Below are 20,433 nucleotides of genomic sequence, written 5' to 3' on the forward strand. Positions count from 1 at the left end.
GAATGAAGCGCTGCCTGTCAGCACAGGCGCTCAGGAAGGGCCACGGATAAAAGCTGACACAGCAGCAGCAAGGCCAGGGCTGTCGACCAGCTCCTGGCTCCATGCCTGGCTCCCGCCTCCGCTCTCACTGCTTTCAGCCCCGTGCAGCACCTCCACCCTTCCCCAGAGCCTGCTCCGAGCCAGGGTGAAGCCACGCTGAGAAGGGAACAACCCCACGATCCCACTGCACTCACGCAATGCCGCAAGGGTAACCCTAAACCTCTGGGCACAGGCACAGACTGAGTTGCCCTCCCCGTTTTCACAGGGTATTTATCCATAGGGAAAAGGGAGAAAGCAGAAATGAGGGGTGGGAGACACGGCAGCCCAGGTTCGATGCCTCATCTTACCTCGTCCTTGTACTTGGTGATGTAGGAGTAGATCTCGTGCAGCGCACTCATGCTGTTGAACTGGCTGAGGTGTAAACGTGACTGCTCCGCCAGGTACGCGCTCATGTCCTGATCGCTGATCGCTGGCATTTTAGCAATATCTGCATAATATCTGCAAGGGAGAGGCAGGAGAGACGCAAGAGCGGGTCAGAAAGAGGGAGAGGCCGAAAGGGACGAGCTCCCCCCGTGATGTTTGCTGGGAACGGCTTTTGGGGAGGCAGCACGAGGAGCAGCTTTCCTCGGCACGGCACCACACCACCGTGCTCATTACAATGCTGCTGCTCACCGAGAGGTCTCCTGGCGCTTCACGGAGGGGTCAGCATCATTAGCAACACGCCGCTGATGGAGCAGCTCCGAGCCGCAGCGCGCTGCCTGAGCCCAGCCCCGCCGATCACACTGGGGAGCCAGGATCCACTGCTCCCAGGGGCCTCCCACCCTTTCCCAAACCATGTATTTTTTCTCCTTGCTGTCCCATTGCTCCTGTTTTGCCAACGAAAGCCACCTGCCAGAATCCTTCAGGCCTGCGGCAGTATGTAAGGATTTGTTACCGTTCTCCTGAATTCGGTGTGTTGCCAAAGCCAAGGATGACACTCGGCTTTCAGTGAAATATTCAGGGTGTGCACTCAGGATACCCTCACCCCGAGCCCTCACAGCTACACAGCCTCCTGCCCTCTGTGCAGCTCCATTCTCAGGTGGTGGCTACCAGCGAGATACACCCTCGTGTTTCCTAGGACACCTGAAGATTCACCGTCCCATCTCACAGATGTGACATGCTCAACAAATAAATGGAAATCCAGACACGTCTCGTGTCATCCAGAGTTGTAGCAGGAAACCAGCACATATTGCCTCAGGAAAATCAGAGGGGGTGAAGGCAGCAGCATCCCGTGGCAGCAGGGGGTTACACCAAGCAGCCACCTCAGTGGGCTGGCGAGGGGCCCACCCCATGGCCCCAAGGCTTCTCCGTCCCCTGAGGAAAAGCCACTCCCAGGACAGTTCAGCTGGACATGACAGGCCTGCTTCTCAAGGACACCAGCAGACATTTTATGACCAAGATACAGTCTCTGCGTTCACAGGTGCAAAGTCAAAAGACAGCCTGAGGTCCTTGAGGAAACCATGGGGCCTACAGGCCTCTAACTGAGAAAGAAACCCTACCCACAGCAAGCAAACCCTGCCCGCTGCCACCACCTGGAAGCAGAGATCCCAAGGCCCTCCCATGTTTGCTTTACTCCTCGTGACTCTTCAAACAGCTCAGTAAAGTTTCTGGTACGGTGATTAGCATCGTTAGCACCATCAGCCGAACGCTGAGGTGGAACACGGCTGAAGCATTTGGCTAGGAGCAGATGGCAGCGAGAGCACTTGAGGAGACGAATACGAGGATCTGCTCCATCCCGTGGTGCTTGACTCAGCCAGTGGTGAAATACTGGGGCCGTTTTTATAAGGAGGCTCACCCGCACCCAGGGGGTGAGGAGAGATTTCCTGAACACTGACGGGAAGACAGGAGAAGAGAGGTCTGAGGTGAGGGCCTCTCCAACCAGGCATTGAGAGATACAAGCCACTGCCAGATGTGATGTCCCCCGAAGCTGGCACTGCTCCCTTCCATGCAGAGGAATATTAGGGACAAAAAGGCCAAGTTTTCTGAGTTCCAGTCAGCGTTGGTTAGCACAGAAACCTCACAGAGAACCTCCTGCACACTCGTCGATGGAGGCCCATGAGGGGAGGGACTCCTGGGAGGTGAACGTAGAAAGGAAGAAGAAGAGAGCTTCTGTGGCTGCCATAACGAGATGTCCAGGTAAAACGAAGCAGTTCTGCGTTCCAGGTTTTATAGTGACACAAAGATGACAGGAAACACTATTTTTCAATACATTGCACAGGTGGGGGTCCCAGGCAGGACTACCATTTCACCTGCCGTAGCCAGGACCCTGGCAGCAGTCCCCTCATGCTTCCCAGGGCTCCCCTAAACCCTTCAATGTGTTATTTCTGCCCCAGACTGGCAGGACACCCTTTTTTCAGGACACCTGACCCCAGGTGGCAGACAGACATGCTACGGGCACTATCAGTCCCACTCCACCACCCCCCATCACTCCACTCCTGCCTCCGTGCCAAAACCCAGAAACACCCATTTTTTCAGGGAAAAAAAAAAAAAACTTGTAATAGACAAGCAGTGGGAAAAGCATCGCGCCCTGCTCGGCTGCCGCTGGGACCGCACCCCATGCTCCGAGGTGGCGCGGCCGAGCACCCTCCTGCTCCGCAGTAAGAGGCGGCAGGAGCATCTGTCAGCAGTTACATCTCCCGTCTTCTCCCCAGGGACCAAGCACGTCTACACCACTGCTTCTCCCCGGAACGGTTTTATACCTTTTCTCTCCAGGCGCACGCAGTGTTGAGTATTTTTGTCACAGAGATGGCAAGGTCGGAGAAATTCACCCTGCGCTTAAAGGCAGTGAAGTTTGTGATGCTCCTGAGGGACCCCACTCCAAAGCCCCCTGTAGCTCCCTGTGAAGAACTTTTTCCTATTACAATGCGGCTCATCTCTCATCTTAGCCATCGTATTTCAGGGACATCTTTTCTTCTGATCCAAGCCATACCTTCCTCGAGGGAAGAATCTTGTCTCTGTACCTGCCTGCAAAGCACCAGGCATGCCAACGGTGCGGCAAAAATAACTGCGTACAAGCAAACATCCAAAGGATGATTTAGGCTACCAAGTCCCACACTTACAAAAGACAGAATACGATGCTTATTGTTTCCTGGACACCTTTGATTTGGCTCATCCCATGTCTAATTCAGACACCAAAACAGGGAAGGGTCCTCAGCAAAATACAGAACATAATCTTTAAAACAGCTTAGCAGCACAAGGGAAAAGTTGCATCAGAAACGTGAAATCTGGCATTTTTTAAGCGTTATAAAGTCCCAGTTTGCAACCCAGCAACATTTTTACAGTAGGTCTATTTGGAGGGCTCTGTAGGACATTTCCCAGGTTTCTCTCCCAAAGGATAAAAGTGAACACAGCATTATGCCCAAGAGCATCAATTTGCAATCAGCAGCGCTCAAACCCTGAACCTTTAACACTGCATTAATTCAGCGGGACAGAAGGATGTCTCTCATCAGCTAACAGTGAATGAAGGGTGTCAGAAGAAGTCAGGGGACCTGCTCCTTGCCCTGCTCCTCAGCACCACGACAGCAGCCCAAGCACTGCCTCGGAGCATGTTGATCTCATCAGGATCCCAGGCGAGATGTACAGATGGATGAGAGATGGGAAATGGTAATTTCCAACCATTTCAGCAGAATCTCCTGCATGTATTGGCACGGTACAAAAAAGGCACTTCTCTCCTCCATGACTTACTTCTTATCGTTCTTCAAAAGCAATCAAGGGAGATGTTAGCAATTCCCTAGCACAGACCAAGTTTTTACAACAGACAACATCCGAAAACCCAAAAGTGGAGGTTGCTTTTAGCACCCCTTAAGCAAGGCATAAACAGCTCTGCGGAACAGTCATTGCAAACTCATTCCCAGGGACAATCACAAGAAAGCACCATCTCTCCAACAAAGATTACCTTCCACCAGCATTAGCAGAGGCCCTCTTCAGAGGGCTGCCAAGAGGAGTCTCCTCAACAACCAAGCCCTCTGTGTGAAGCCCCCACAGCCACAAATATTCACGTTAAATCCTCCAGGTGAAGCAAGGAGCTCCTGCCAAGCCTACTCACCTTTCTACCCAGCTCTTGTAGTTGGGGATGTCCTTGGCGTACAGTAGTTTGTTGGAGGGAGAGTCTTTTCCTAATTTGTGCTCAGAAGTTGAGCAGGAGTCCATGAATGTCTGAGCCACCACGGATAGGCAGGCATCAGTAATACTGTTCTTGTGAATGTCGAACACAAACTGGGGGTTCTTAATCACATTCACCCAAAAACGTAGAGGTAGACTGAGGGAAGAAAGAAACAGGAGTCAGCACCCGAACCAAGCCCTACGGGGCAGCCAGCACACACCTGAATTTGTAGAGAAGGAGCTCCCCACGACCCAGGATTTGCTTTTCCCAAGCCCCAGGGATGCAAACAACCCGGGACAGATATCCATTTGCCTCTGTCCCAGCACAATACCACGTCCTCTGCCCAGCCCAGCATGGCCTCAGCTCTCCATGGAGAAATTCCTCAGCATTGTCAACATCTCCAAAGGCAAACCAGGGCACCAAGGAGCTGCAGTTTCTCTCTCCAAGGATCCACTCACACAGAGCAACCATGGCTGAGCCTGTGGGTCACCACGCATGGTTCCCTCCTTTCACATCGATAACCCTGCCTGAGGCACCTTGGGGCAATCCATCCATCTCTCCTGCTGAAGGAGGGACTAATGGACTCCCCGAGGGGCTCATTAGCAGGCTGAACACAAGAGGACAATCTAGGCAGCCTCAGATGCTGGAAACACACCTCTAGTTGTAGAGGCAGTGGGTTTCCCAGCCGTGGGCTGGATGTTTGCTGCATACTTACACACGAGCCACTCTCCGTTGCTCCATTTCCCACTCTCCTGCCCCTCTCCTCTCTCAGGAACATTTCGGGGTCTCCCCCTATCAGAATGCCTCTCGGGTCTGTCATCCCTCAGCAGTGACACCCACCGAATGCTTTTATCTTAGACAAAACACACTTCATTCCCCAGGACTTTCCTAATGAGGGTACTGGGTGCATGTACATATTTCATTTGTGAAGGGAATGGCCTCAAGAAATTAGCTCCACACATCGAATTAGCGCCCAGAGATAAGCACAGGCATTAGTATGCAGGAGCCTGCGTGCCCAGCCCCTGCGGAGCGGGGCTTTTTTTTTTTCCTCCTTTGCCTTTTGCTCCTTCTTTTAATATAGAAAGCAGAGTTATAAATCAGTTCCAAGCACTTCCGCACTCTCACATCTCCATTTAAAAATGTTTCTTTTCCTGCCCCGCTAATTGCCAACAGTTACTGAACTATACAAAAGCAATTTGGCTGCCATTTAACAAATGCCAGACACGGGAACGTACGTACCCGTCTCCAGTAACGGCAAGATCAGAGAGATGAAATCAGTGAGGCAGCAGAAAAGAAGAACGCCAAGGCGGGGGTTGCAGAGAAGGAGCCGACAACATGTGCTCGAGCCCCGGCCCCAGCACAGCACTAACTGAGGTCTCATCATCAGCTCCTCCCCGCTTTTCAGGGAGCAATTAGCAGAGCTGATGGGTTGGGTCTGCAGGCCAGGTTATGGAGGATACTACACGGCTTTACGCTGACTCTGTTAGGGCACGCTCGGCTGCGTGACGGGAGGGACACGGCGCACACCTCCAGGACAGCCAAGATGAGAATCCGGGCTGGCATCTCTGGAGGAGCCCCGAGGACAGAGAAGCCCGAGCAAGGTTTGCTGAAGGTGAGGTGGGAGCAGGACTGCACTCAGCCAGCTCCAGCCGTCAGGGGGAGCGTGCTGCCTTGGATCTGGGGATGTGAGGGTTGAGGGAGCATTGCATTCCTGGGATTTTTTCTGCTGCAGAAGGCATGCAAGGGATTTACCCACACCCAAATCACAGAGATATGGGCCTCTCTTGTCCTGGATCACTTCCAGAGACAACCAGAGGCATATTTCTGCTCCCTGTGGGAAGGGTAGGAGGTATGAGGTGCTTTGACACCGTTAGCCCCTGCCCCACTGCCCCTCTCTCCATTACCAGTTACTCTTCCAGGTGTGCCTGACATCATAGTCATTGATCTGGTGCTTATCAGCTTGTTCATCCAGGAAATCAAACATGTATTTGATGGCGAGAGGCAGCGCGCTCCCACGATGTGCTGTGCTGAAGATGGTCTCAAACAGGTCATCCACGAACTTCTGCAGGGTGCCCTGAACAGAAGGAGAGAAGGACTATTGAGCACCACCAGAGAGACGAGCCTTTAAAGTAACTTCACTCCTATTCCTGCCACCTGGAAGAAAAGCCCAGCACAGTCTGTGTAACCATACTGGTTCTCAGTGGGTTTGACAGAAAAACAAGTATCCTATCAATGACATTTCTCCTTCACTGCATTAACTGGCATAGAAATAAAAATACCATACAGAGCAAAAGACAAAGGGTTGTCCATTGTGTCATGGTCTTTATTTGGGTTACATTAAGGCACTCAAGACCAGACCACAAACGTCACTGAACAAACCCTTAAGTCCCACCATGCAGGGAGCCAAATCACAGGAGATGGCTGACCCCAATCTCTGCTGCTCTGAGCTAAGATCTTCAGCACGGGCTCCTGGTCCTCTCTGAGGACATCTTAGACAAACAGCACACGCTCTGCTTTAGAGAAGGTTTTGGGTGTGCTGAGGGAAGGAGAACCTCCTGTGATGCCCAATGCCCCAGGTGATTACCCTTCTGACATCACTGATTTTGCAGCTTTACCCCAAACACCAGACAAATGGGATGAAATGCCTGCTCCAGAGCACCTCTGCTTTACAGTCCAGCAGCTGCTCGGTGATACAGGAAACAGTAAAAGTGCCAAAGGGTGTAAAAAGGAAATACAAAAATCCACTCAAGGGACTCTCATTTAGGGTCATGGCACACAAAACATCACCTCCAGGTCAGGACCCAAAATCAGGAGAGTAGTTCCTCCTGCACTGAAGGAGCAGTCTAATAAAAACCCGTGCTTATCCCAAATCCTTACCCCTCCCCATCCAGGTTTCAAAGCCAGGTGGCAGCTCAGTGTCTCCGTGCCATACCTTGGTGGCTAGCAGGCGGGTCAGATAGATCTCGGAGACCATCTTGCTGCCCCGGTCGCCCTCCCGCTGGTCCATGTGGTCGTGGTTTTTCACCAGGTGCCAGAGTTTGGTGCCGCTCTCCAGGTCGGGGGTGATCATGGGGGTCCGTGAGCGCAGGCTGTCGGGGCTGCTGGCTGTGCGCAGCATGCTCTCTGCGGGCACCCAACACAGAGGGAAACTCGACCTGACCTCCACCTCACCACCAGCCCCTCCATCCCTGTCCTCTGGTCTGATTTCAATGTGTGTTCCCTGCTAAATAGGCGCTTGGGATTCAGCCTCTCCCATTGGCTGCACTGGGCATCACCGAGGACTCTCCTCGCAGCCTGCCCAGCTAAACGAGCCCCTGGCTGATGCACAGACCAGCACCATCTGATACTGCTTGAAAGGGGCTCTGCAGAGGTCTGGCTCCCAGCTCACAGATGCCAGGATCACAGCCTGGCCTCCTGTGTCAGTCTGAGCTGACCACACAACTCCCTCCCAACCCAAGGCCAAGGCACGCTTGCCAGCACGTTCGCTGGGGCCCTTGGCTAAGCCTATTTAAGTGCTTAGTGCCTCTGTGCCTATTTTAATGAGATTTCAGGGGAATAAAAGGGAGTGGATCCCTTAGCTGCAGCCATCTGACACCTGTCTTTCCCTCCTGAGTCCAAAGAGATGACTCTGTGGGGCTCTGCTCCCCCTGAGACACCAGAATAGCAGTGGAGGAGAAACAGGGACTTAGAGGACCTTGTTCCAGCAAGCCGAAATTACGGGCACCTGTCCTGTGCCTCGCTCTGCAAACCCAGCCTGGAGCTGCCTTCCCTGCCAGCACAGCCCAGAGCAAGCTTTGGGTCCCGCTGCACACTCACCGTATCTGCTGAGGGACTTGGTGAAAGTGGAGGAGTTGGAGATGTTGTATGCCGAGTTCTGCTTGGGCACCAGGGCTACCGAGGAGCCATCCGTCACCTGCAGGCAGAGGTGGCACGGGCAGGCTGTGACACGGGGGCATGCACACGAGGAACGGGCTCACGGCAGGGAGAAGCCAGCCCAGGAGGGATGAAGTACACTGCACCGCATCCCAGGGACACCCATCTCCAGCAAAGGAGACCTAAACATCTACCTCTGCAACACCCTGGGGCACAGGGCACAACGGGAATGCAGCAGAAACTTTAACATGAAAATAGCAAAGCCAGGTCAGAGCAAGGAACAGCCTCTGAGTCCTGAGGATGCCCCATTTGGTCCAGTAGGACCACAAACACGGGGACTGTGCAAGAAGTGACTGCAGACCTCCTGGCCATGTCCCTTTGTGAGCAGCTGGACCACCGAAATCAGGCCCTGACCAAGATATGAGGAAGAAAAGATGTTGAAGCTCTCAGCAGCTGGGGACTGCCCGGTGCCTTACCTGGTAGTGGGCCAGGGTGTTGAGCCTCTTCCAGTCATTGTCGATCTTTGTGGTGACATCCTCGTCCTGCAGTATGATCCGGGCCATCCTGCCCTGCCGCCACTCTGTCCCAGTGAGGGAGAAGGGCTCATGGTTAGCGGGCAGCTTGGAGGACAAAGCCAAGGAGAGCAGAGGAGCAAGGTCTGGGCATAAACGAAAGAGCCCTGCCATCACCTTTAAACCTAAGGACCGACGACTGTCAACATGGTGTTGGGCAAAAGCTGTTTCTAAGTGTTCAACAAAAGACAGCACCAGTCTGGCAACCCTTCTTTGGCTCTTCTCCTCTCCATCCTCCTGCTACTCCTTTAAGAACGGGACTATTAGCCCTGTTCTCAACTATTTCTGCCCTCCCTGGCCCTCAGCTAGCTCATGCCTGCAACCCAGACCACAGCCAGGACAGAGAGGGCTCCTCTCCTCTCTGCTTGCAAGGCACCCTTTCTCATCCCCATGCACAGCCAGTGCCACCAGCACAGCAGTCTGAGCCAAAATGGACTGGACAAACACAAATGCAAGCGTCCTGACAGGTCCCCTGTCCTGATTTGCATTCACCTGCCTCAAACATTTAGTTTTTGGCACTCCTGCTCTTGGCTATTCCAAGAGGAGTGCTTGGCCTCTCTCTTACCCAGGTCCATGTCTCCAGCTTTGGGACGCTGGGAATAGGGCACCCCTTTGTAGACAGCATCCAGCAGCTTCTCCTTCACCTGCGTGATGGTGTCACAGTTGAGCACCTTGACAGGAATCTCCGGGGCGTTCTCGTTCTCAGGGTTCACACAGTTGAGGGTCTGCACAGCACAGAGAGGCAAAAAGATTCAAGTGAGTTGATGTGACACTGGCTGCAAGGGCTGATCCAAGGACACAGGGCTACAGATACCTATGGTCACATCTTCTCAACCCTGGGCTGCTCTGGAGGTGCAGCCTCATGGCATATTCCTGCTTCCCTCTTCTCCCCCTTCCACCCCCAAATCTCCAGCTATTTCCAGCAGGCAGCATGCAGGAATCCTGGGCCAGCAAACAATGCCCAGCTCACAAAAACCTATAGAGCTTGAGCAATGCCCACGCACACAATCCACTCCCTACTCCACTCAGGTGGAGATGAAGGCAGTAAGGAAGCAGCTACAGGCTCAGCCTGGGAAAGGTCCAGCTTTACCATGCAGCTAGACAGGGGAGACAGCTCGTATGGGAGGAAGAGAATCATTTCTCCATCTCCCATGGAAATCTCAAGGCTTTGATTCGCACCCAACCTGAGCCACTGGCTGGCTGCTCCAGCCAACACGTGCTCTGCAGCACCTCCATCCCCGTGTGTCAGGGCCATGGGGTTTGCTGGTGCTGAGGGGGATTCAGTTCACGTTTGGCTTCCCCAAAGCAAACCTCCCCATGCACCCTGGTGAGATGTGTATCACACAGACAGGGCATGAGGCGCCCAAGGATGCTGACGAGAGGAACAAGAGAAAAAACGCTCCATGAGAAGCACTTTGGGTGTCTCCAAGACCTTGTTAAATAGCTGGACCTGGGGGTCCTGGCAAGAACCAGTACCAGTGGGGTTCCTGCCTGTACTAACCAGCATCTTGTAGTCAATCTGTTGGCGGATGAGCTTGTCTTCACTGAGGGAGTAGCGAGCCTCTCCTGTGATGGCATCGATGGGTCCCTTCTCCATCTGCTGCTTGATGGCACAGTAGAGCATGAAGAGAGGTTCCCCAGCACACTCCTGTGGGACAGGGACAGAGAGGAAGAAAAGAGGGGTTGAGAAGGTGTTGGGCACCAGCTTGTTGTGCTCTGTCCCTGCAGCATTAAGCCCCATCTGTGTCTTTATAAGCAGTCTCCAGTCCTTGCCCTCGTGTGCCCCCAGTATGTCCCCTGGAGCAATTCATTCTCCCTGAAAACCTGCTGGAGGTTGTTCCCATATTTATCAACCCCTAGCCTCAGTTTCCCAGAGTTTCCAGACACTCGTGGATAAATTCTGCTCATTCTGTAGGAAAGGATGAGCTAAAAAGGTTAAATTCAGGACTAGCAAAAAGCAGAGCTGCTCTGGGCACAACACACCACAGATATGTCTTGGTAGAGCCGTCTGTGCATGGGATACGAGCTAGCATCTGAGCATCTGGGCCAGCCAAGGAAAGCACGTGAGGAGTGGAAAGCGACTGCTGCAGAAGGACAGCCTGGGGGCTCTCCCCTGGTAGCAGCCCTGGCATCTGCCAGGAGGACAGGCTCACGTGAGAGAAGGTCGAGAGGTTTCTCCGTGAGACGGCTGAGCACAGCCAGCCGGGTCCAAAGGGAAGGGAAAAGCAAGAGACCAACTCGGTGACAGTCCTGCCCTGACCCCCCAAACCGATGGCGTTTCCTGCAGTTAAGCCATTTGCCACCCGCATGTCCCCACTGCAAAACCCCACTGCCAGAGCCAGCAGCCACAGCAGCCAAATCCCCCAAGTAGGAGGAAGGGAGAAGAAAACTGGATCAAGGACTTCTCCCGAAGATGCTGGATGTTAAACCTGTGGCAACCCAGGACGTGCCAAGGTTGGAGGCACCAACCAGCCTGGAGCCACGAGCTGGTGAAGGGCGGTTGGAAGAGGACACCCCTTTACCACCCAAGGCATCCCAACGTGCCCTTCCAGATGCAGACGTCAGCCCTAAAGGGGAAAACGGGGTAGGATGGGAGCGGAGGGGACCGAGAAAAATCCCAACAGATTTTACCCCCCCAGCCCTTGCCCCTCCCTCCCGGCCGCCTCGCAAATAAATTGTACTTTGGTGCAAAGTGCGGCTGCTCTCCCTGTCACCATATGCTGTTAGCATCTCGTTAGCATCTGCGGTAATTAAAGAGACAGCTGCTAACGAGCAGGAACAGGCATACATCATCCCCAGACCTTCCGACAACACGCCTGTCTTTGAAATTATGTTTCATTTGCAAACTTGGCTTCATTAAGTCAGCGCGGAAAAGTGAGAGACCCGAGGTGGGTGCTATGCTGCGTGCTAATGGCTGCCTCGGGAGGCGAGCGCGCCAGCCTGGCCGAAAAATTGGGAGCCTCACGGTGCTCCCACAGCACCCCGAGCTGAGCCCTCCGGCAGGAGGAAGCCCAGAAGTGCTTCTGCCCACTGCTTATAGAAATTTCTTGTAAAACCTCCAGGCTGATGTGGATGGAGAGGTGTTCGTGGCCATGGCGTGTGTGCCTGCTCCGTCCTCAGCCCTGGATTTCCCCTCTGCAGGAGGGAAGCCCCCAGCCCGCTGTCTGAAGGGACCCATGGCTGTCCCTAAAAACCATCCTGCACATCGCAGCATGCGGCCTGACAGCTCCCCTTTGGAACCAAGTGCCACCAGGGAAGGATAAAGCCACAGAGACGGCTCAGTGTGAGTGCCCTGGCAGGGACAGATGTCAGGGCAGGAGGCAAGGTCTGGACCACGGCTGTTGCTCCAGCCCTGCTGCAGCTGGCACCCAGCTGTGGTCCTGGCATCATGGCATCGCCTCCTCTGCTGTTCAGACACCAGCCTGGCTGGCGGGGAATTGACCTCTTTTTGGATTCATGGGCTAGAGCTGGCCCTACGGCCACCCCAGGGGGATGGAGCAGTTCTGGGGATGGGTACCTCGCTTCTCCACGGGAGGTGAGGATCATCCAGGGCTTGTCCCTGACAGAAACCACCAAAATGAACGTGGCCCACAGAGCCAGGCACTGGGCAGGTGCCCCGGGATGATGTCCATGGGGTGAGAGGCACAAGGGGATAGCTCCATGGGGACAGGCCACCCCGCAGGCTGCTCGAGGACGGGGCTGTGTCCGTGCTCTGCCAGCCCCAGCACAGCTCGGTCACAGCCGGGGAACAGAGAAGGACAGGCTGAGGGATGAGGGATGCTCTCCCTGCAAGCTGAGCAAACAGCCCGCAAACGGCACATCCACACACGTGTCGGTACGTGGGGTGCAGGCTGAGGCAAGCCAGCTAAGGCTCAGACTCTTTTATGGACTAGATTTAGCTCATCAGGCACCTAATATCGCGCATTTTTCAGTGCTTGTCTCAATTTATCCCTCTCCCTTTCCCCGGGGTGCCTCATTAAGACTCTGATAAATGCTACCGCAGGGCCCCGGGAAAGCACCAGCCCTGGCTGACTCCAAACTCTGCCATCTCACCCCTGGCCCCGGGCAGGAGGAGGCTGTCCTGTGCCTGTCCCCATCCCCGTCCCCTGTCCCACAGCACGGCCGTGCGCCCAGCCCCGCTCCAGGCAGCTTTGCTGAGAGCAGCCCTGGCAGCTGGGCACACATCCGCCTGCCTCATTTACATGCACAATTACCGCGGTTTGGTGCAAGGCATATGTTTTCCTGCTGGCAAACTGTCTGCTGTGATACCTCTCCATCTACTCGGCGGGTTTCTCCTGCTTCCCGTGCCACCTGTGATCCTCGCTGCCGGGAGACAGGCAGGAAAGGCCCCGCGGGTCTCCCTCGGTGGGGCTGATACAGGAGGGGCCACGGATGCATCCTCAGCCCTATTCCCCTCTAGTGTGAGTGACCCAAGCGTTTAAGTTTCCAGCGCTTCCCCAGCACGACAAATCTCACAGCCAGTGTGCTTATCCAAGCCCTGTGCATAAATCTGGCCTGTTACCGTGCACCTAGATCAGATTGCTCTCTCCTGCTGCGGTATCTTCTGCCATCACCATGTCTTGCCCAAGGGTTTTAGAAAAAGGCATTGCCCTGACCCCATCCCCACATCCCTCTCTTCCTGCTACTCCGTATCCTCAGGCTCAAGCCAGCACCAGCAAAGCGCACAGTGGCCTCTCCGAAGAAGGACTGGGCTGTGCTGGGACAGACACAGGACAGTGGTGGCAAACAAATTGGTCCAAAGGATCTTCTGAAGGAGGTGGCCGTGCCCCTGTGAGCTGCCCAGTGCAGCCAGGGACAGGACCAAACAAACACACCAAACCAGAATGTCCCCAAATGCCACCTTGGGTGTTGGAAGGATGCGTGCTCTGCTTTGCTGGGCTGAAGAATAATCATGCCTACTTGAACTATTCTGATCCTTCAATTAGGATCTGACCTTCAAGGGGAGATCTGACCCCTTTTTGTGCCCTTTTGTGCCCTGGGAGGGGGCTGCAAGGTCCAACCTGCCCACCCCTTCCTACCTGGTCCCACCTGGCACTGCCACAGCAAAGGACGGGGGGGCACAACCCAGCAAAGCTGCAGCACGAAGAGGCCGTGGGAAGTTTGACATCTCCCTGCAAACAGCGCAGCTTTTCTCCTCTCCCACCCCTGGAAAGCAATCTCCACTGCATGCTACAGCTAGATTTTTATAGATACAGGCTATCCCTCCACGGAGGCGAAAAGCCAAGCGCATGTAAGTGATATTATAAATCACCTCTCGTTGACGATCACTTGAGTTCTGCACAGACTCCTGCTCGCTCTCATCTCTTGGCTGGAAATGGTTCAAACCCTCTTTATCTTAATGAGGGATGAAATCCCACAAAAAACGGCTGTGTGCCACCCAGCCTGGCTGAGCTGACGCCAGGCAGGATCCCAGGAAACAGCCCTGCTGATCGACACGCCGGCAGTGGGACCGCAGCAGCCCCGGCAGGATGTCCCCCTGGAGGTACGGCCATATAACCCGCACAGCTCTTGGTGCAGCCCTAGCAGGTGAAAGCAGCAATCCTGGCAGGGGAAATGTCTTTGATTTGTTCATACAAACACGGTGGGGAGAGCTGCTGTCCCCCGGTGGGACCCACGGGGTGTCAAGTCCCCAAAAGGGGCACCTTTCGGAGGGGAAGCAAGAGCAAAAGCGGAGCTGCTGGGAGAAAGCGTCCCCCTAGCAAGGAGCCTCTGTTTCAAAAGGCAGAGGAGGGAAAAGCAGCAGTGTTACGTGAGGAGTGCAGCACATCAAGCTGCAGCTCAGACGTGCAGAAATATCCCCTGAGCACAGCCGTGGCTGTAGGACCAGCTCCTGGGGCTTCGTCCTCCTGAGCCGCACAGGGAGAGGCAAGGAGGCAGGAATGGGAACCGCTCATAAGGGATTCGAGGCTCAGTTGGGTTCTTACAGATTTATCCTTTCTCCAGGCACTGTTTTTATGAAGATCTCAAAGCCAGGATGCATTAAGCAATCCCTGTCTGCATTTCATTTCTCAATCTCAGCTATTTCCCCAAAAGGGAACCCAGAACCAGCAATCACAGCTCAGAAATTCAGGACAGAAACCTGGGCCCGGGAAGCGATTGGTGCCCCAGGAGGGGGTCACAAACCAAGGAGCCCCGGCTCTGGGTGACAAGGCAGGATCCCACCTCCCATCCTGTTCAGGGTCAGCGATCCCTCCCAAACTCACCTTCAGGAACTTGTACAGCAGAAACGTGAACCAATTTGTCAGCATCTTCTCTGCCACCGACTCCGTTCTGTAGGGAAAGGCAGAGAGCAAAACCATCAGGAGAGGATATTAAAGGTCTCCGACCCTACCCGCTGCCACCTCACCCTCAGACTGTGGCTGAATTATTTTTGGCTTTCAAAGGTCACATCTAGAAAGGCAGGAGACTCAAAGCAAAGGGGCACAAGCAGACAGCCAAAGCTCCAGTGAAACGCCTCCCATCTGGCGGGCTGAGCCATAGCAGCCCTCCAAGAGGGAGAAGCAAACGAGTCTCCAGCGTATCTGCAGAGCTGGAGAGAGCCACGGATGATCTTGTCCCACGAGGAGTCTCGCCCAGGGGACGACCAGCCTCCTACTTCTCCCTTGTACCTGCTGCTTAAATGAAGTTTGTTTCTGCTGCCATGTCCCACTGGAACCAGGCAGCTCCCTCCAGGGACAGAGGGCTGTATGAGGCACACGGGTAAAGCCTCACCAAACCTCACGTTCCATGAGAGGAACACCTCCTGCAGCACTGCCAAGGGTCAGATCCAGCTGGAAGCCCCTCTGCCCCCCAGGAGCTGCTGCTGTGACCTGTACTGCAGTGCACTCAGCGCTGCTGCTGTTCTGAAACCAGCCCAGTGCTACTGGCCCCCCAGCAGCACCCCGAGCAGTCCTTCAGCTCTGGGGCCCCCAGCACAAAAAGGACACGGACCCATTGCAGCGAGTCCAGCAGAAGCCATGAGCTCCACGGAGAGCTTATAGGAACCCCCCAGCACCTAAAGGGGGCTGGTGAGGGCCTTTTTACAAGGGCAGACATAGCAGGACAAGGGGTAGTGGTTTTAAACTGCGAGAGGATAGGTTTAGATTAGATATAAAGAGGAAATTCTTCACTACAGGGTGGTGAGGCACTGGCACAGGCTGCCCAGAGAAGCTGTGGATGCCCCAGCCCTGGAGGTTTCAAGGCCAGGCTGGATGGGGAGTTGAGCAACCTGGGCTGGTGGGAGGTGTCCCTGCCCATGGCAGGGGGTTGGAACTGGGTGATCTCGAAGGTCCCTTCCAACCTGAACCATTCTGTGAAACGCCAGGTCCCTGTGTCCCCTCAGAGCGGGGTGGTGATGCAGAAGGAGCTTGCAGTGTTGCAACCAGCAGCTCCAAAACGAGCTTAAAAATGGAGCTGTGCTTCCCAGCTGGTGGAAGCAGCAGTTGGAGCTGCCTTCAGAAAACCTCAGAAACCCTTGTCTCCTAAGCACAGTTCAAGTCCAGACTCCATCTTGCTGCAAAGTGCCGTGGCAAGGACAGTTTAGGAGAGTGCCTGTGCCTGTTGTGGAACATCCCCACCCCGCTCACAGCTCACCGTGCCTGCCTCGGCACCACAGGCTGCCAGGAGATTAAAATTCACCTTAACATGCCCATTATTTTTAAAGTCACTTTTGCTCCCTCTGAGGTAAAAAGGCAAAGCAGCCTCCTGAAGCTCTCCGGCTACGCTCCTCAGCCCATCCACCCATTAATCATCACATCAGCCACTCGTAAAGGCAGATGCTCCTGAAAGCACAAGCAATACTAATAGCCTCGCAAACGAAGCCGCCTTCCTGTTACCCCAAGGGATCAGACGCGAGCAGGTTGACTTGAAAAAACCCAAATCAGGAGGAGCCTGAACCCTGGAGCCCCCCAGGATGAGCCCCGCTGCCCAGGGGCAGTGCCACGCAGGGGAGCTGGGGCAGGAACCCATGGCCAGATGGCTGGGGTAGGAAATCCACTTTCCTGGAGTTTATTCAAGCTGACTCGGGGTCGTATGGTCCCCTCCAAGCCTTTCTCTTGTGCTAATGGGGTTTAGCCCTTTCTGGCCTCCCTGGAATAGCACAGCCCTCCTTAAGGCATTAGGGGATGGTAAGACCTCAGGCTCCAGGAGGAACGCCTGCCTGAGCCCTATCAGGGAAGATTAATCCAGCAAGGGGAGCAAAAAAGAGACAAGGAAAGTGATGTGGGGAGAAAGCCAAGGAAAGGGCTGGGCTGATGCTACCAGCAGACATCCTCCCCAGCCCTCAGAGCGGGTCCCTCACCAAGCAGCCCCAAACACTCGTCTGCAGTGCCCCAGACCGGGCTCCAGCCGATGGCTGCCTTCATCTGCGACAGAGCCAGATGCCACAGCAACGGGGGGATTATCCAATAACCAAATAACGAAGTAACAGCTCTCCCTGGTTAGATCGATGTTAATCCACTTGCCCTGGGCAGTAAGAACATCCTCTCACCCAACAGCAGGGCTAATCAAAAAAACAGAGGAGGCACAGCCCCATACCCAAATGCTGCTTGTCCCATGTCACGGCTGCAGGAAGAACAAAATCTTTTTACATTTTCCTTTGGGAGGCACAAGCAGGGTACCAGCAATGGGACCTCATCCCTGTCCTAAGCCTCCTTCAGCTCCTTGCAGTGGGGTCCCCAGACCCCATCGCTGGGGGATGCCAGTCCTTGGGCTGACAGTACCAACAGGGGCTGAGCTCTGTCCCCAGACTGCTCCCATGACGCAGGTACTGCAGCTGCTGGCCTCTCTGCGCTGCCTTTTAGTTATATTTTATTGATTTACTTCCTTCCGGAGCTTTGCTCCGATGGCAGCAGCTTTGAGATGCCCTGAGTGAACCACGAGCTGGAAACGCAGTTTAAATATTTCAGTGAAGCCTGATGCTGGGGAGGGACAGCAAGGAGAGAGCCCAAGGACACGCTCAGGGACGGGGGACATGCGGGGTGGCACCTTCATGACCCACCTCTCCCAGCCAGCCACACGTCTGCACCACTCCCTCTCTGGCACGTTTTTCATGAGGTCTTTTGAGAAATTACAGGCTCCCTGTATTTCACTTGGAGGCGAGAAGTGAAGTAAAGAGACCAGCCACGGGAAGGTAGGTGGGATGCAGCTGGGACCAGCTTGCCTCTGCTCCAGGCACCTCCCCATGGCCAGGCACACGCAGCCCAACGAGCTGCCCAGCCTGGCCACACCATGAACATTGGCTGATGTCTGGAAGATGCTCTGGTTTCCTCCAGCCCTTCTGGTGACACGCCAACCCCACAGCTGTCCCTGCTGGAGGGAGAAGGTCTGCAGGTTCTGCTCCATCTCCGCTGCGGGCTCACGCAGAGATGGGGAGGCGCGGCACAGCGTGCAGAGGGAGGGTTGGCACGGAGGGCCTCGAGGTGGGCTGGTGGAGCTTATTAATTGTTTTTGTTCCACACTTGGTGTATCTTTCAATATTCATCAGCCCGTGATGAAGGAGAGCTCAGAGCTATCATTAAATATTGATGGGCCAGGCAGACTCACAGCAGGGCTTGGCACGCTGCCTCCTGCTCGCGCTCTCCCCTGGCCCCGGGCAAGACTCTTGGCTTGAGAAGATCCACTTGGCTTTCCCCCGAAAACCCCCAGGAGCCTGGCGAGGTGGGCAAGCCCCAGAGAGGCAGCAGGCAAGGGAGGACTCCTGCCAGCTGCCAGCACACAGGGGCACCAAGAGGAGTGCCAACAGCAAGGCACAGCCAATGCCATCACTGGTGGCACCCCTAAGTGACACCACCCCGTGTCCCCACGCACACAGAAGTTGCCTGGGCACCACCACCCAGCTCTTAGATGGAAACTCACCTCCGCAAGAGCAGCTTGGGGTGGTTCTTACTCTCCAGGTTCTTCTCGATGAGGTCGGAGAGGAGCTGCTTCAGCACGCCCGTGGCGTACTCCATCTCCCCCTGCAGCGCCGTCATGATGAGGGAGGCCACGTTGCCGCGGTCCCGCATGGAGAAGCTCCGCTGGGCCTCCAGGGTGCGGATGAAGGTCAGCAAGAAGTGCTTCTTGTTCAGCAGCTGCCCGAAGAGGGTCAAGGACTTCTCCACGTTCGCCTGGACCTGCAAGGGTAGAGCAAAGCTGGGAGATGGGCACAAGAAGGAGGGCGATGGGAAGGCAGGTGGGCTGCGCATCAAGGGAGCACCATCTTGGGGCATCAGTACACAAACACAAAGACTCTCCCCACGCACATACATGCACTTCACTCACATAAACTCGCCTCGACCCCAAAAACACCCATCAGAATTTCAATTTCATCCAACGAGAAGGTCAGGTCCCACCCAAACCTCTGCAGCACGTGCCGTGGGTATCGCACAGACAGAGTTCCTGCCCCTTCTAACACCCACAAAGCACAGAAAGCCTCGGCACTGAGCTCTGCAGACAGCAAACTCGCCTGGTTTTAGGTGGATGGGTTTCAGACATACAAGCAAACAGTGGAAACCTGCGTCTGCCCCTCTCCAGACACGGCCTGAAATATTCCCTTTGCTCTGAAAGTGTTTGAAGCTGCATCTCGGGCCGTTCCTGGCTCTGCAGTGCCCAGCAGGGACTGGGCTGGGCTGCTTTCATCTCCACACTGCCTTCGTTAGCGCTGCTCTGGTCAGCACCGACCATATTTCTCATCAGAAATGAGCATTTTTACACACAACATCTTCCCATTAGAAAAGATGGTTTCCTCTGAATAAAAGCCTTGCTGCGGTAAAACGTCAATTTTAATGATTTTTTTTTCCCCTTGTCTTCCTGATTGGGAGAATAAGTGAAAAATTTCATTTCATGTCGATATTTGGAGACAAAACAACGCTCTTCATTTCAAAACATCAACTCAAAATGAAGAAGAGGGTTTTGACACATCAAATCATTTCACTTCAATCACAACTTTGGATCACTGCTCTTTGGTTCAGCGAAGCTTCTCGTGGCTGCTTCTTCCCCCTCCAAACTGCTGATGTTCCCACAGGGAAAAAAATAAAATAAAATAAATCCCATTTCCTTGCCTTTTTGTCGCACAACCCTCAGGTGACACATGTCCCTCAGCACCCGGGTGAGGGGGTGCCTGTCCCTGGGCATCCCAGAATGGGGACAGGGGAGTGACCCCAAGCCTTGGGGTTCTTCCTATGAGCAAGCACATGGCTGGGCTTATTTTATCACGTCTCAGAGGCTTTATATCCCGCTAGGAACACGTGCTTTAATTTACCTTCTCCCCAAGCCTCTCCTCCCTCCAGACTACACAGGGACCTCGGTGCAACAACACCACTAACCCAGGCGGGTGCCTGAGGTTCAGCAGCACCAATGGCTCCCTGCAGACACACACAAAGGCTTCCTCGGCACAGGAAGACCCCACTGGTGTCTCTCAGGGCAGTGACCCTAAAAGCCAGCTCAGAGCCAGCGGGGCGAGGGATTGTCTCCCTCCAGCAGCCAGCTGAGGGCTGCACAAGGAGCGTCGGTGCCCTGAGCAGCGACCGCTCCAGCAGGAGACAGCCAGATCCGATCAGGGCTGCATCTCCGTGAGAGGAGCAGCTGGGGCTCAACAAGCTGGGAAATGGGCCCCGTCCAACAGCAGCCATCGGACGGGGACTTTGGGAAGAGCACAAGGGGACGAGCGAAGCCCAGCATCGCACGCAGCCCGCGCCCAGCGCTGCACACGCGCGCGCCACCCCGCTGCCTGGCTGGGCTGCCGTGTTTAACTTGCTGATCATTAGCAGAAATAAATGAACAATACCGAATTAAATATTTAATCAGGCTTAAATTCACACAAAGCAACAA

General features: G+C 54.7%; 1 protein-coding gene across 4 annotated transcripts in view; it reads right to left on the reverse strand.

The window, feature by feature from the left end:
* The window catches only part of PLXNA1 (plexin A1), a 104,535-nt gene that overhangs the window by 6,779 nt on the left and 77,323 nt on the right, over positions 1 to 20,433 (reverse strand). For 3 of the 4 annotated variants that reach the window (XM_038185761.2, XM_072044557.1, XM_072044558.1), the window contains exons 22-31: positions 18,481 to 18,737; positions 14,850 to 14,916; positions 10,127 to 10,273; positions 9,191 to 9,350; positions 8,530 to 8,711; positions 7,997 to 8,093; positions 7,113 to 7,303; positions 6,085 to 6,254; positions 4,124 to 4,336; positions 387 to 537 (exon numbers count right to left, since the gene is read on the reverse strand). In XM_038185761.2, the coding sequence (XP_038041689.1) occupies positions 387 to 537; positions 4,124 to 4,336; positions 6,085 to 6,254; positions 7,113 to 7,303; positions 7,997 to 8,093; positions 8,530 to 8,711; positions 9,191 to 9,350; positions 10,127 to 10,273; positions 14,850 to 14,916; positions 18,481 to 18,737 (1,635 nt within the window). The remainder of the gene's footprint in view (positions 1 to 386; positions 538 to 4,123; positions 4,337 to 6,084; positions 6,255 to 7,112; positions 7,304 to 7,996; positions 8,094 to 8,529; positions 8,712 to 9,190; positions 9,351 to 10,126; positions 10,274 to 14,849; positions 14,917 to 18,480; positions 18,738 to 20,433) is intronic. The other variant, XM_072044559.1, reaches the window with a different exon arrangement.

The sequence above is a fragment of the Anas platyrhynchos genome, chromosome 13 (assembly GCF_047663525.1).
Source record: "Anas platyrhynchos isolate ZD024472 breed Pekin duck chromosome 13, IASCAAS_PekinDuck_T2T, whole genome shotgun sequence".
In the NCBI taxonomy this organism is placed as follows: domain Eukaryota; kingdom Metazoa; phylum Chordata; class Aves; order Anseriformes; family Anatidae; genus Anas; species Anas platyrhynchos.